At 46.8% G+C, this 15,512-nt stretch overlaps 1 protein-coding gene across 4 annotated transcripts in view; it reads right to left on the reverse strand.

The window, feature by feature from the left end:
- The window catches only part of Dyrk4 (dual specificity tyrosine phosphorylation regulated kinase 4), a 42,237-nt gene that overhangs the window by 14,681 nt on the left and 12,044 nt on the right, over window positions 1-15,512 (reverse strand). For all 4 annotated transcript variants that reach the window (XR_005503903.2, NM_001427230.1, XM_039108823.2 and 1 more), the window contains exons 4-9: window positions 9,275-9,355; window positions 8,446-8,562; window positions 7,038-7,191; window positions 4,006-4,169; window positions 1,469-1,605; window positions 1,029-1,169 (exon numbers count right to left, since the gene is read on the reverse strand). Coding sequence is in view for 3 of the 4 variants with exons in the window: in NM_001427230.1 (NP_001414159.1) it covers window positions 1,029-1,169; window positions 1,469-1,605; window positions 4,006-4,169; window positions 7,038-7,191; window positions 8,446-8,562; window positions 9,275-9,355 (794 nt within the window). In the remaining variant the exon portion in view is untranslated. The remainder of the gene's footprint in view (window positions 1-1,028; window positions 1,170-1,468; window positions 1,606-4,005; window positions 4,170-7,037; window positions 7,192-8,445; window positions 8,563-9,274; window positions 9,356-15,512) is intronic.

A 15,512-nucleotide genomic window follows, 5' to 3' on the forward strand; every position in this document is an offset into this window, starting at 1 on the left:
CACTGTATTGCATGAAATCTGCTGACTCACAAGTCTCAAATGGTCGATAAGCATTTTAAAAAGAAACACATGTTTGTGAGCTGGTGAGTTTTGTTTTCTGTGCAGCCTTCAGGATGGGGACAGAAAGAAAAGAACATGTGTCAATACCTGACCACTTCCTTCCCCTCTTTCATTTCTGAGGATATCTGTCTGGGGTGACATTTAAGAAACCATTCATTCTTGGTGGTACAATACAGATAGGAAAGCTGACTCTAGACACTATGGCCTTTGGCTCTCAGCAACTTCCTCAACTTAGATGGGTTTCTCATAGCTCTTTTGAGTACCGTGACATCCTTCCTGGGAACTGTGATAATTGGGTAAGAGAGGCAGTCTGTCCTATTTATTTTAGCACACACACACAAAAAGATAACTCATGTGTGCATACTGGAGAGTAAACTACATTTGCACATTGAGAAGGTGACCGGTATATCCACTTCCCTATTGAATGGAGCAGGTTGCCTTAACAGTGTCAAGAAAACATCAAGCTACTAACTGAATGACCCAGGAACACACGACCATAGAGGGCTCTGTTCAGCATACTCGGTCATTCGCTGCCAATCTACATAAATCAGGGTCCTGCTTTCTTACATTAAAATAAATTGTTCTTGTATTTACTCAAAGCAGAGCCCTTTGTGCAGTCTAAGTAGCCAGTTGCCTGTGGTTCTGTGTTCTAATCTCTACTCTGTAAGACTGGAAAACCAGGACATGGGGACAGTATGTTTCCATTTCGATCTTGAGGGCAAAGGCTATGCAATGCCACGTACTCCAATACTCAGCATCTGGGAAGCCCAACAGATGCATATAAGGGAGCGGGTGACAGGCTTTACGGAGTCATGGGATGAGATGTCTCATCCTCCTTTCTGAATGGCATCTATGTCCACTGCAGTCATCAAGTACCACATCCAGAAAAACCTTGTGTTCTGACCTCAGAGTTTCTCTTCTGTCACTTACAGAACCATCTATAATATAACAAAGAAAAAGCATCTGACCCCAGGAGTTCAAAGGTGATACAGAGGTGATTCCGGAAGTAGAAGAAGTCCTTCATGTGGACTACGTTGTGGGTGTTGTCTTTGTCCTTTCTTCTGAGGGCCTCCAGGATCTTCAGCTCCACCAGAGCCTGATGGTGAAATCTGAGGCGATTGGGGAGCGACCAAGGTGGTGGGCCATGAGGACAGAAAAGGCACAGCTGATGTCACAATGTCGCCGACACCTGAATCCCACCCCGGGGTCCCATGAATATCTAGGAAGTCAGAGTACATCCCAAGCTCCACTCTTGCTTCTTCATACCCCTTCATGATATCAGACAGGCAGAGAGAGAAACAAGAGAAGCCAGAGAGATTTGAGAAAGCAGTGGCAGAGAGTTGGATTTGGAGAGAGCTAGAGTCACAGAGTCCAATTCCCAGGTCCTGGGTTGCCTATCAAGTCACACCTCTTTTTGTTCCTTATGATTTTCAGGGCCACCAACTCATTGTTTTTGTGATCCAAGCACTTGGCCACCTGTCCAAAGGACCCTTTCCCGATCATATCCAGAACCTCGTATCGGTAGGCAATGTGGTCATGCAGGACCTACAGACGTCAGGCCAGCAGTGAGGGAGAGAACGATGAGCTCTTGGATTCACTTTACCCCAGGGCCCCTAGATCCTGCCACCCAGATCCTAGCCTACTCTTGGGAGGAGAGTGATTCTGAACTCCTCTGAAGTCCTCACTTCATAAATGGTTAGGATCCCAGACCACACATATGGTACCAGGAAAAGTCCCATAAGGCTGAATCTATGTCTCATAGGGTAAGGAACATGGGGTGCTCTTTGGGGGAAACGTGTATTTCTGTGTGAATCAGACCTACAGCAGAAAAAAAGGTTAGCTCCACTCTGACCATTGCTCTGCCTTAAGTATATATGAGGAAACTTACTCTCTGCTTTGCCATTTCTTGGCCAGACATCTTCTCCTTTTCTATAGATATAATTCTGTCCAGAGAAAGTAGTACAGAACTTGGGTCTTTTTTAGCTAAGAATAAAAGTATCTTTACACAGACAGAATCATCCTCTAAGTCTTTATAGGAAAGCAGAGAGCAGGCATTCAGTCAAAGCCAGATGAAGTTGTTGGTTGAAGACTTGAGCTCAGTGGCTTCAGACAAGCCACTCTTTCACTCTAAGAGATAAAGTGCTCTAATCCATAAAAGGAGTGGATGAGGAATAGATGGTGTCTGAGGTCCTCCAGCTGTGTGAATCTCTGATTTCTAGTGTCGAGCTTATGAGTCTGGAAGGACAAAGGATGAGCGCTCCCATAGACTTTATGATATGCTATGTGAATGGATATGGTGGTGGTTCTGTTCATAGAGAAGGGATCAACACCACGAATTTAAGCATGTACAGTTTCACCAATATGGAAAGGGGCTCATTTACTGGTAAACGTCTGTGATGAAATGGAGTAGAATTTACAGACGTGTGTATGTATTATCCTAACTTTCCTTTATCTGCTCCATGCGCTGGTTATTTGATTCATGAATGCTTCCATGTCCACTGTGACAATAATTGTAGTCACCCGAATAACCATAGTCTACTTGTGGGCGATCGATTGTTCTCCATATATTTGCAGAGTCTAAAAGATGTCCAAGTTTGTGACAGAGGAGCAATGAGTAAGTTATATAAATATCAAATGTTAGAAGAATAAATATAAGATTGTAGCTGTGTGGCTTATTTGGGTATTTGATTGTGTGCTTGATGTGTTTGTGTATAAAATGAAATAAAGGTGCAGGCTGGAGCTTATAAGAGCACCCATTAATAACCCCCTCCCAACTGCCACATCAAAAAACAAACCCTCTAAGACTTGACCGAGGGCTAGTGCATTCTCTTAAGGTCATGGCTGCTTCCCTCATAGGGAGCTGGAAAGATCTAGGAAGAAGTGGGTGATGATGTATGGGAAATCGATGTACTTGGATCGATGATGTGTAAGCCAGGACCCATTAATCCCTGTACCTTTGTGTATGTGCAGATTACTTTGGGGCTGGTGGTGGGAAGTGAGGACCCATGCTTTCATCAGACTTCTGAAAGAATTCATAAAGTTGTTGAGAACCTGGCGTTTCGTGGAGTCTGTACCAGAAACTACATGACAATTTCTCTAAGCGTGTTCTGGCTGATGGCTTGGGTACCACCTATAGTTGTGAAATCCCTTATCCATCATGTCTTGCTGGGTAAGAACCTGGACTTTAACAAGATCCCCAGTTGACTTGTGTGCACAGTAGCTCGAGAAGCAGGGCTTGCGTGCCGTTAAGAAAATGCACTGCTTCTAAGAAGCCATCAGAGACTATATTCTAAGAGCAAGTTACATAAGTTAGACAGCCGCAGTGTGTCAGATGGGATGTCACCTTCACACATTATCAAGAGTAGGGACCACTGCCCCGATCCTGTGTTCAGGCGGGAGAAGGCTTTGCCCCTTGGAGCCCAGAAGAAAAATAAGAGAAATGGAAGAGGAACTCTTACATTCAACATCTAAAAACAAAATGGAGTATTATGCACTCAGTCCACAATAACAAAAGAGGCTGGTTTTTGTTTTGTTTTGTTTTTTGTTTTGCTTCTCATGTGAAAAAGACTTATTCAATAAAATAGGAAGAGAGTCCACCGATGGGGTTTTCATGAAAGAGAGTGAGAAAGGTAACATTTGAGTGACGTCTTATTCCTTTCTTAGTGGGTCCAGGGTTATCATGAAAAGCCTACATACGAATATAAACCTGTTGCCCTAGCATTCCAATAAGGGAGCGTGTGTACAATAAACCACATATTTTCCTGTTATTTTTTTTTAAATAACAGCATATCGTTTAGGACCCATTAGAATCCTTTGGGAAACCTACCCCATAGTGTGTCAGCACAAAGTACTACTGTAACATATCCCCTCTCTGTTTTCCTTCTTTCCCCAAATCCCCATGTCATTCCTGTAACCCAGTCTCTCGGAGTTCCTGTAACCCAGCACCTTGACATAGGAACCGTGCTCGTCATCAAAGCTTGTCTTGCTGAACTTCTCCGGAACCACGTTGAGCTTCTTGGCATCAAGCCCTAGGAACCACAGCTCCGAGTAGCCCAGGATTTCGCTTTGTTCATAAGGGGACAGCTGATTCTTAAAAAACTTTAGGGCCTCTGTATGGGAAAAGCATCACCAGCTCAGTTGAGTCACATGAGTATTTACTCCAGGTACAGGTTCTTTCCAGTTCAGGGGACATTGTCCCAGCAAGCTGGCTTCCTAAGGACCACCCACCTGATGGCTCGACCATGGAAATGTTAACAGGGATAAATACCAAGGAGGATTTAGCAACCAAAGACTGTGAGCTGCCACAGCCTGGGTAACACTGAAGCAAACAGACTGGTGTTATCTGTCCATGCTACACAGAGAGAGGAATGGAAAATGATAATGTTTACTGGAGCCAGGCGAGTAGCATAAACACAACTTCAATATGGCATCTATCCTGCCAGGTTTTCCCACTCAAATCTGCGTTGAGGCAGCCCGCTAGCACCTCAAGACGCAGGGAAGAACCTGTCTGTACTAGGTGGTGTGTGTGTGTGTGTGTGTGTGTGTGTGTGTGTGTGTGTGTGTGTGTTAGAGAGAGAGAGAGAGAGAGAGAGAGAGAGAGAGAGATTTGTATGATAGTCAACTTTAATAATTTATTTTTAAAAAGTTATGTGTATTTTGCTTACATATATGTCTGTGTACCAACATGTGTGCCTGGAGAGGTCAGAAGAGGGCATCAGACCCCCTGGAACTGAAGTAAAAGACGTTTGTAAACTGCCATGTCCCTGGGTGCTGGGAATCAAACCTGGGTCCTCTGGGACCCAGTGGTGCTGGGACTCCAGCACTAGTGATGCAAACTTTAATAGATGGGGGTTTCTCAGGAGGGAAAGGTTGGGGAGAGACACCCAGTGGCTTTGCACACTGTTTGCTGAAGACTTGCAGGAGGAAGTACTGGGAGGGGGAAAATGAGGCACACCGCAACCTCTGTCTTCCTACGTGTAATGCAAGTCAGTCACCTAGAGCCTGAATCAGGATGCTCTCCACCCACAGGCAGAGAACCCAGGCTTGAGATGTTCTCTTGCTTTGAGTCTTAAGAGAGAAGGAAACCACAAGTCTCTGCACCTCAGGAGGAGTCTGGCTTCCGGTCTTCCTGGCTCCACCAGGCACAACAAGAGAAGGTAGAGCTGGCAGGCACCATGGGGCAGCTTCCCCTCCCTCACTCAGAGCACTTCACACACATGGCAGTCTCCTGCTAGAGCTACATGATCAAGCCTTCCTGTCAGGCAGCACTCTTATGCACCTCCATGTTGAACCCAGGAGGCCTCCTTCCCCAACGCCATCTGGAGCCCTCTACCTGGCCCTGGCTGAGGAAGAGTAATCTTCAAAACACCTGACTATGAAAGTTCAGTGATTTTACCCTTAATTCTAACCCCCCTCCCGCCCCCAGCCCCTGCTCCGGTCCATACGACACAGTGAGACCGTGCCCTCTGTCTACACTGACACAGCTGACCTTGATCCCGTGCAGTTTCATGGGGAAACAATGGACCACAGAGAGCTGGAGCTCAATCCCTCTTAGCCTAGTGCTTAGTCAGACCAGTGAGACGTCACGGGATTAACTTTGCTCCTCTTGGTTCTTTGCCTTAATTGACGACTCCTGTACATGGAAGCTCAACTCTCAACAGTTTGCTCATCTATAACCTACCACTCCCCCTACCAACCACTCCCCCTACCAACCACTCCCCCTACCAACCACTCCCCCTACCAACCACTCCCCCTACCAACCACTCCCCCTACCACTCCCCCTACCACTCCCCCTACCATTCCCCCTACCACTCCCCCTACCAACCACTCCCCCTACCACTCCCCCTACCAACCACTCCCCCTACCACTCCCCCTACCAACCACTCCCCCTACCAACCACTCCCCCTACCACTCCCCCTACCAACCACTCCCCCTACCACTCCCCCTACCAACCACTCCCCCTACCACTCCCCCTACCACTCCCCCTACCAACCACTCCCCCTACCACTCCCCCTACCACTCCCCCTACCATTCCCCCTACCACTCTCCCTACCAACCACTCCCCCTACCATTCCCCCTACCACTCCCCCTACCACTCCCCCTACCACTCCCCCTACCACTCCCCCTACCACTCCCCCTACCACTCCCCCTACCACTCTCCCTACCAACCACTCCCCCTACCATTCCCCCTACCACTCCCCCTACCATTCCCCCTACCACTCCCCCTACCATTCCCCCTACCAACCACTCCCCTACCACTCCCCCTACCATTCCCCCTACCACTCCCCCTACCAACCACTCCCCCTACCAACCACTCCCCCTACCAACCACTCCCCCTACCACTCCCCCTACCACTCCCCCTACCACTCCCCCTACCACTCCCCCTACCAACCACTCCCCCTACCACTCCCCCTACCAACCACTCCCCCTACCACTCCCCCTACCAACCACTCCCCCTACCACTCCCCCTACCAACCACTCCCCCTACCACTCCCCCTACCAACCACTCCCCCTACCATTCCCCCTACCACTCCCCCTACCAACCACTCCCCCTACCACTCCCCCTACCACTCCCCCTACCACTCCCCCTACCACTCCCCCTACCACTCCCCCTACCACTCTCCCTACCAACCACTCCCCCTACCATTCCCCCTACCACTCCCCCTACCATTCCCCCTACCACTCCCCCTACCATTCCCCCTACCAACCACTCCCCTACCACTCCCCCTACCATTCCCCCTACCACTCCCCCTACCAACCACTCCCCCTACCATTCCCCCTACCACTCCCCCTACCAACCACTCCCCCTACCACTCCCCCTACCACTCCCCCTACCATTCCCCCTACCACTCTCCCTACCAACCACTCCCCCTACCATTCCCCCTACCACTCCCCCTACCATTCCCCCTACCACTCCCCCTACCATTCCCCCTACCATTCCCCCATCACTCTATCTTGCTACTGCTCCCAAATCTTACCTGCTGCTGTAAGAGGGACTTTGTGCCTCTTTGGTAGTTCTGGATGGAGCTTGGTGTCTTGGACTTTGGTGTCTTGGGCTTTGGTGCTAAAGCTAAAAGGTATTTCTGAGGTCTTGAGTTCAGAGGACAGCAGTTGATTATGAATCTGATTTTCCTGTCCGGGGAAATAAGTTATAATAAAAAGTTGATTCTCTTGGGAGGCATAGGTCACAGAGTTGACCCAGTAGACCCACCTCCAGCCAGAATCTTTTTCCTACCACTCCTGGGAGAAAACACTTATGAGTTAAGAGATAGTAAGACCCTCACCCCTTTTCTTAGAGAGATTATCCGACTCTCATAGTATGTTCTGGAAAGCCCACTATGTCACATGCAGTTGACAGCCCAGTGGCTTGTCACTGTACAGAGAGATGCGACTGTTTTTACTGCTGCTCTTGAGCAGGCCATGAGGTGGTTCCTTTTCATTGTCAGCTTGCCTGGGTTTACAGTAACCATGGAAACACATCTCTTGATTTGTCTATGAGAGATTTCCAGAACTGAAGACTGAAAAGCCACCTTGAACATGGGAAGCACCACTAATGGTGGATTCAGGGTTGTCCTGGACTGAACGGAAAGAGAAATTGAGCTGACCACCAGCATTCACCTCTCTCCTTCTTGTCCAAAGACACCTTGTGAGCAGCTGCCTCATGCTTCTTCTGTCATGGCCTCCCCTACCATGAGGAACTTCATTGCATTAAACTGTGAGTCCAACATAAACCCTCCTCCTTCAGTTTGCTTCCTTTCACATAGTTGGTTGCAACGATGAGAAAAATAACTAATGCAGGCCAATTCCAAATAGGATAAGTAACTTACTAGATCCCGGAAGCTTCAGCTGAGGCGAGACTAGCATCTGTTCAGGTTGGTACTAGCTCAGCATTGCATTTGATCTCTCCACAGGAAAGTTAGCGCACGAGCTGGAGAAGAGGCTCGGAGTGCAGACTGTTCTTGCTCTCACAGAGGATCTAGGTCTCATTCCCAGCACCCACATCAGGTGACCCACAAGTGCTTGGGATCCCAGCTACAGGGGCTCTGACATGCTCGTCCATATTCTGTGCACAGCTATGGCTCACACGCGCATACCCGTACACATTACACAGAATTACACATTTTTTAGTAGAGAGTATTGGAAGAAAATCTTTTGAATGGCTCTACCATTTATACAGTGTGAGCTACATATTTTCTTTTCCTTGACGAATGCTCATGATGCTACAAAGAACCCATTTTATAGGAAAAAGAAAGCTAAGGCACATTCATTCCAGTGTTCATTCTTTGTAAAGACTGAGAAGAGAGCAAGAACCCAACCTCCCCAGATCTAGTACTGCACTGAGCTCAGGTCTTGAATCTGCTTGCCCAGGGAATGCCACGGTCTTACCTGATACAATGTGGACCCCTTTGGTAGGGTTTTGTTGCCAATGTGGGGGAAGTTAACTGTGTTCTTCTTCCCCTTTGTGTCCACAAAAGGGAATGCACTGCTGCTGGTACTTGGATTCTACAGAAGGGGAAAGTGAGCAGGTTACAGACATTCCCGGAAAGGAAGTATATTCCGGGTTATCTCCTCTATCCTTAACTCCACAAAAGTGTGACACCTGACTTAGGTTCCTGAGGAAAAGCAGATCCCAGAGAGCCAAGTCATCAGTCTATTAGGCAGACTGGGGGTTTGAATCCTACCTCTACTACTAATGAACTGTAACCCTCCGGTAGGTCCCATTGACTTTCTAAACTTCATTTATTTCATTGCTACCATGGTGACAAAATAGAGTGGGGGTTACCTCATAAGAGTTTTATGAGGAAATATATGTAAAGTGTCCCAAAAGTGCTAGCCAGTATTAGCACCATCGCAATGCTGGAGACACCAAAACCCCACTTCCTGCCAGGAGGTGTCTGACTTTCATACAATGCTCTGAAAGTGTGGAGAAATTCCCTCACATTCCTCATATATATATATATATATATATATATATATATATATATATATATATATATGACACAGACCTCATCTTCTCTATGGATACATTATAATTTGATCCCTATTAAATTGCATTGGTTGATTTATACATTGATTGAGAGAGAGTTCATCAATCAATACACAGTCATAATTATAGTGTGGTCATTGTTAAACAAAATAGGCTGCTGAACTATCCCGACTATTGAATTACCTTCACCCTTTCTTAGAGAAAGGGCATTGGCCGTCGCCCCCCTACCTTTTGTGAACATCGGTTTGATCTCAGCTTCTTGGTCTTGGAGGATGGCTTCTGGAGTTGAACCAAAGGCTTACTCTCAACCTGGGTCAGGTGGAAGAGGATTGAAGGAGAGCTTGGCTGCTTTCATTCCAAGCCACCTGAACACTTTTTCCATTATGATAAAGTACCCTTGAAACCAATTCTCCTAACTGTAAAGTTACAACAAGTCAGGAGAAGCTAAGAGAAGTACTCAATGAAGTATGAATGAAGTACTAAATGAATGCATGAAAGAAAAACTCAATGAATGAATCAGCAAAGTACTCAGTGAATGCATGAATGAAGTACTCAATGAATACATAAGTTAATTGCTATCCAGACACTCTTTCGGAAGTGTTAATCAAAGATTGACTTATCCTCTGACTGCCACACTTAAAAAGAAAAAAAGAAAAGAAAAGAAAAGAAAGAGATTTATATAAAACCAAGTGGGAAGATATTTGCTTGTAGTTCCAACAAGTGGATAATTGAGACGGGAGGGTTGTGAGTTCCAGGACAGCCTAACTATAAAGCCAGATCTTATCTCAAAGACAAAGCGGTGGTATAGCCTTTTCATCAGCAAAATATTATCTAGAATCCCTGAACACTGAAAGGAAAAAAGTCCAAGCTGTTCTTGCTCATTAGACAATAAAAAACACATACAACCTTGGCCAGAACTTTACTATCAATGTGCTGAAAAATACCTTGGTGGAACCTTCTAGAATCTAGGTGACCAGCCTTAATGGTAGTGATCTGATTAGATGAGAGTTCACATTAATAAAAGGATGGAGAGGGAAAAAAATCAAATCCTGGCTTAGTATGCATCGAGGGTGGAGAATGAAAGTACTTGGGAGTCATTGTGTGCTGCTGTGTAGATAAAGTGACTGTGAATTCATTTTATGATTCACTGTTAGCAGAGTGGTGAACCTGAATTCTGTGGCTGTCATTATTAGAGGTAGAATTAAAATTTAAGTAAAAAATGAAGTAGAGACAGAATCACCTCTCTAAAGCTTGGCAATTGGGTACAAAACTTGAATTTATTATCTGCTAGTTAGGCCCTCCTCAGAGCTGTACTGACGGGGACTACTTTAATAGTCATCTGTGATTTCCTAGACTTCAGAAGGGGACTGAAGGAAAGGAGATAAATGGAGAATGGTATGGTCTTAGATAACAGTGATTAATTCTCGTGAGAAATTCAGGATTGTCTGTTGAGTGGGCCCTGGTGTCTGGAGAAATACCACAAATTAATTTTAAATCTCAAAGGATCCTATAAAGTATGTCTTTGGGGGGGATTAGAACTCATAAATGGCCACCAATATCAACAAGCTGGACTTGATAATGTGACAGAGGAAGTGACAAATTGACAATAATTATATTAACAATGATCATCTCAGACTTTCAAAGGGTGTGGCAGTGGAAGCCATAGTGGTTGAGAGGGAGGAAAGAGAATGCTATGGGATGAAGCAGTCATTTCTGGCATGTACCAGGGGTCTCTACTGCCCATAGTGGGGCGTCTGTAGCCTGGGGATGATTGTGAGAAGCATTGAAAGCTAAACTAAGAAACTTGGTCTTTGTCCTATGGGCAATGATGACCCATTACCAGTTTCTATCATATGCACAGAGTTTCAGAGACTTCTCTTTAGTAATGATATGGAATAAAACAATGCTCGTGGACACAAACACTTAGAAACCCCCCCTCCTCCCTCTTTTGTAGTTTTACACTAGGATTAAAGGCAAGCACAAGCATGTCTGGTGACAGTTCTTAATTCCTTTGACAACTCCACTCCTCACGGACAGTTATCAGCTGTTCCTCAGTATCAGTAAAATCCTCAGAGTGCTGTTGTGAGGACGAAAGAGATCTGTGTAACATGCTGAGACTGGTGTCGTGCATATATTGACACTGCCAGCAGGAACTCCTTTCCCTTGGCTGGGAAGAGCCCAGAGTGATCTTGCTCATTTTCCATGAAACTGAGAAAGCTATGAACACAGACAGGATGGATGAAGAAGGAGATGAGGCCATATACACATAAAGGATCATAAGGTTTAACCCAAGAAAAGGATAAAACTAAACTTCAGAGAGATAAGGTCAGATTCTGCCAAGCATGTGCACTGAGGCCGAAAGCAGTGACTGGAAAGATGGCAGGTTTCTTCCAGTCAGGAGGGAAACTTACAGATTAGTGAGGCTCCATCAGCACCACTGTCACGTTATAATTGACTAGGACTGGACACAGAAGAACTCATGTTTAACTTAACATATGTACAGATAGTTACACAGAAATACTTCTGGACAGGTATAAATACATGGATTCTCTCTCTCTCTCTCTCTCTCTCTCTCTCTCTCTCACACACACACACACACACACACACACACACACACACACACACATTTCCTCTGTCCCTGAGAGAATTCAAGAGAAATAACAGTTCAGTAGAAAGAAGCATGCTTAGAAACCACATATTGGTATCTCAGACCCTTGCCCGTTAAGAGAAACCAGGGGTCCTTGGACAAATGGCAGATTCTAGGACTGACTAGGGCAAGAAATAATATGTAGGCCGAGAAAGTAAAGATTATTCAATAACAGTGCAAGGGAAAAAGTAAGCATCCATGAGCCTAGACTGATCTAAATACAACAATGCTTCCAAGCCTTTCTCATGTATCCTGTGCCTTTGTGCAGCAGCCCAGGATAAAGGGAAAAGGCATCTCATAGCCAAGGTTAGCGCCATCACAGGTTTGATGAAGCTAGCCCTCCAAATGGTTGCTTCTGCGTCTCTGCACACACCACACACACACACACACACACACACACACACACACACACACACACACCACACACCACACACACCATACACACACACACACCACACACACCACACACACACACACACCACACACACCACACACACACACCATACACACCACACACATACCACACACACACACACCACACACACCACACACACCACACACACACCACACACACACACCACACACACACCATACACACACCACACACACACCACATACACACCACACACACACCACACACACACCACACACACACCACACACACACACCATACACACACCACACACACACCACATACACACCACACACACACACACACCACATACACCACACACACACCACACACATACACCACACATACACCGCACACACCACACACACACACACCACACACACACCACACACATACCACACACACACACCACACACACCACACACACACACACCACACACACCACACACACACCACACACACACACCACACACACACCACACACACACCACACACACACACCATACACACACCACACACACACCACATACACACCACACACACACACACACCACATACACCACACACACACCACACACATACACCACACACACACCACACACACCACACACACACACACCACACACACACCACACACACCACACACACACCACACACACCACACACACACCACACACACCACACACACCACACACACACCACACACACCACACACACACCACACACACCACATACACCACACACACACCACACACACACCAGAGAGAGAGAGAGAGAGAGAGAGAGAGAGAGAGAGAGAGAGAGAGAGAGAGAAGAGGGTCTCAGGAAGTGTTGTGTTGTACTAGATAATGGACTTGCAGACCACTTCTTTCCAGCAACTTCCTCAAGAGGTGAAATGTCTCCTCATACCTCATTTCTCCATTGCAACCCCAGGGGACATGAGGAAGCGGCTGTCTTTTCACATATGCACAATGGAAAACAAAATTCTCCTCACAGGCAGTGAACTTTCTAGGTCCCTCATTGCTTTGTTCTCAATAAACGAATCTCTACTGAATATAGTTTAAGGGGCTGAGGGACTAGAGGAAAGTGGTCCATGTTAGGAAACCAACTCCTGAAAAGCCCAAACAGGGAAGTGTCTATTCCTGAGAGACCCCAGAACAGGAGAGGCGTATAGAAGAATAGAATTCCCAGGACCACACGGGCACACAGAAGGGTGAAACCCCAGTACTACTCCAGAGTCTCCCACCAATGACATCCTGTCACATTTATCACACTAGGTCCCAAGTGAATATGCACACCCTCTCTTACCTCAGATGAAAGGCTCTGTGCACTTTACAAGGGCCACAGGGCCACTGGGCCACCTATATCCCATGCCTCCCTCTAAGAGCTGATGGACAGTGGCTCTCTTCCCAATTTAGAGCTAGTCCCAACAGAACCCAAGATGCATCCCCCAGTCTTATTACCTCGGTCTGAGCCTTGGATGTCCTCATCTGTGAAGTCCAGAGAAGAAAGCAAGTAGGCTCTAGGCAGGCATCGGGTTCCCTGGTCCCCTGTCCCCGGTCTACTTAGCTTGTTCAGAAGGGCACCATCAAACAGCCTTGCCTTAGTCATTCCTCACAGGCTACTGCTCTGTTTTCTCAATTGGCTCCTCCCCCTTCCTCCTCTTCCTCCTCTCTCTCCTCTCCTTCACCTCCTCTCCCTCCTACTCTTCTTCCCCTTTCTCCTCCCCTTCCTCCACCTCCTTCTCCTTTCCCACCCCCAACCCGTCCCTCTTTCTCAAGAAAAAGAAAATCCCCAGAGCTTGGGTGAATCTGGTTCACCCAGATTCTCTGCTGTCAGCTCACAGCTTCCTCCCTGCAGGCCCATCCTCTCCCAGAGGCCAGAAAACCCAGAGTTCAAAACAAATGCTTAATATAAGGAAGGGGTATGATGATGAGGGAGAAGAAAAGTCATTAGGGAATTGATACAGAACACAATTTAAATGGATGGCTAGGCCCATCCAAGTCAAACAAAGAGCTGGGAAAGGGGAAGGCACCTTGACCCTGCAGCCCAGCTGAGGAACAAGCTGCAGACCTCAGCTAATCAAGGTTTGTCTGCCTGCCACTTCCAGCTAAAACGGGCTGAAGGCCCGTTTGCTGTGCATGAGAGCCCAGAATGCCTAGGCAGGAAGGAACTGTCTTCTGGGTCCTCCCTCTGGCAAGAATGGACTCTGGAGACCCATTAGTGGAATGAACATGGCCATCCACAGGGGAACAGCAGCTCTTGTCATGGATGCAGTGTCCTCCCGAGGGACCTGCACACAAGCCTTGAGCCATACATGAGAGAAGAGCAGGAAGCTAGGCCTGGAAGCCCAGACAACCTGGAGTCATTTCCTACTTCTCTTGCTGACTAGAATCGGGGAAGGCTCATCTCCTTATGACTTCACTAATGGAGCTTGGGATCATCCTGGTACAAGGGTCAATCTTAGGGAATATGTTGCAGAATGGCCATGTTTTATAAGTGGATAAAGAGAAGCCAAGGTTGTCTAAATAAGTTGTCCAAGGTAATCAGGCGTGCGCGTGTGTGTGCGCGAGTGCGCGCGCACACACACACACACACACACACACACACACACACACACCGTGGCAAATTTGAGTTGGGAACTTAAGCCCTCAAATACCATTTTACAGAGTCATACTGCTACCTCTTCTGGCCTCATCCCAGTCTGCTACAAAACCGAGCGACAAAGATACAACAAACTACTTCCCCTCCAAAGCTCTCAAATTAAAATTAAGTTCAGGAGGCTGAAGCAGATAGAAGCACTTTCAGAAAATGCAGGTTTGATTCCCAGCATCCTCCAGGCTATGAGACAAAATGACGCCCTTCTGGAACAGACTGCTAGGGCTGCTCTGGCAGACCGTCTGGCTGCTTTTGGAAACAGCGAGTGGTAGCCTTAACCTACAACCAGCCAATCACGCTCTTGCTCTTCACCCAAATGAATCGCAAACGTCTGTGCACACGGAACCTTGCACATGTCTGTTCCACAGCAGTGTAATTCATAACAGCTGAGCAATAAACACAACCAAAACGTCCTTTGGTTGGTGGATAAGCAAGCTGTTGTATCTATGTAATGCCGTATTAGTTATTAACAAAGGGAGGTGTTACCAAGTCACAGACTGAAAAGCACTTTTACTGACAACCGAAGAATGCATTTGAAGAGGCTGCATGTTGGGATCCTAACTACATTATATTCTGGAAAAGGTAAAACAATTGGCAGAGGAAACGTGGTGGGTAGGGCTGTCCTAGGAGAGGAGATACAGACAAATAGATGGAGAATGGGGAGTTTGCAAGCCAATGAGTCTGTCCCGTGTGACGCTGTGATCATAAATATATGACATTGTCCGCTGTCAAAATTTCTGCACAGCATA

The sequence above is a fragment of the Rattus norvegicus genome, chromosome 4, assembly GCF_036323735.1.
Source record: "Rattus norvegicus strain BN/NHsdMcwi chromosome 4, GRCr8, whole genome shotgun sequence".
Classification (NCBI taxonomy): Eukaryota; Metazoa; Chordata; class Mammalia; order Rodentia; family Muridae; genus Rattus; species Rattus norvegicus.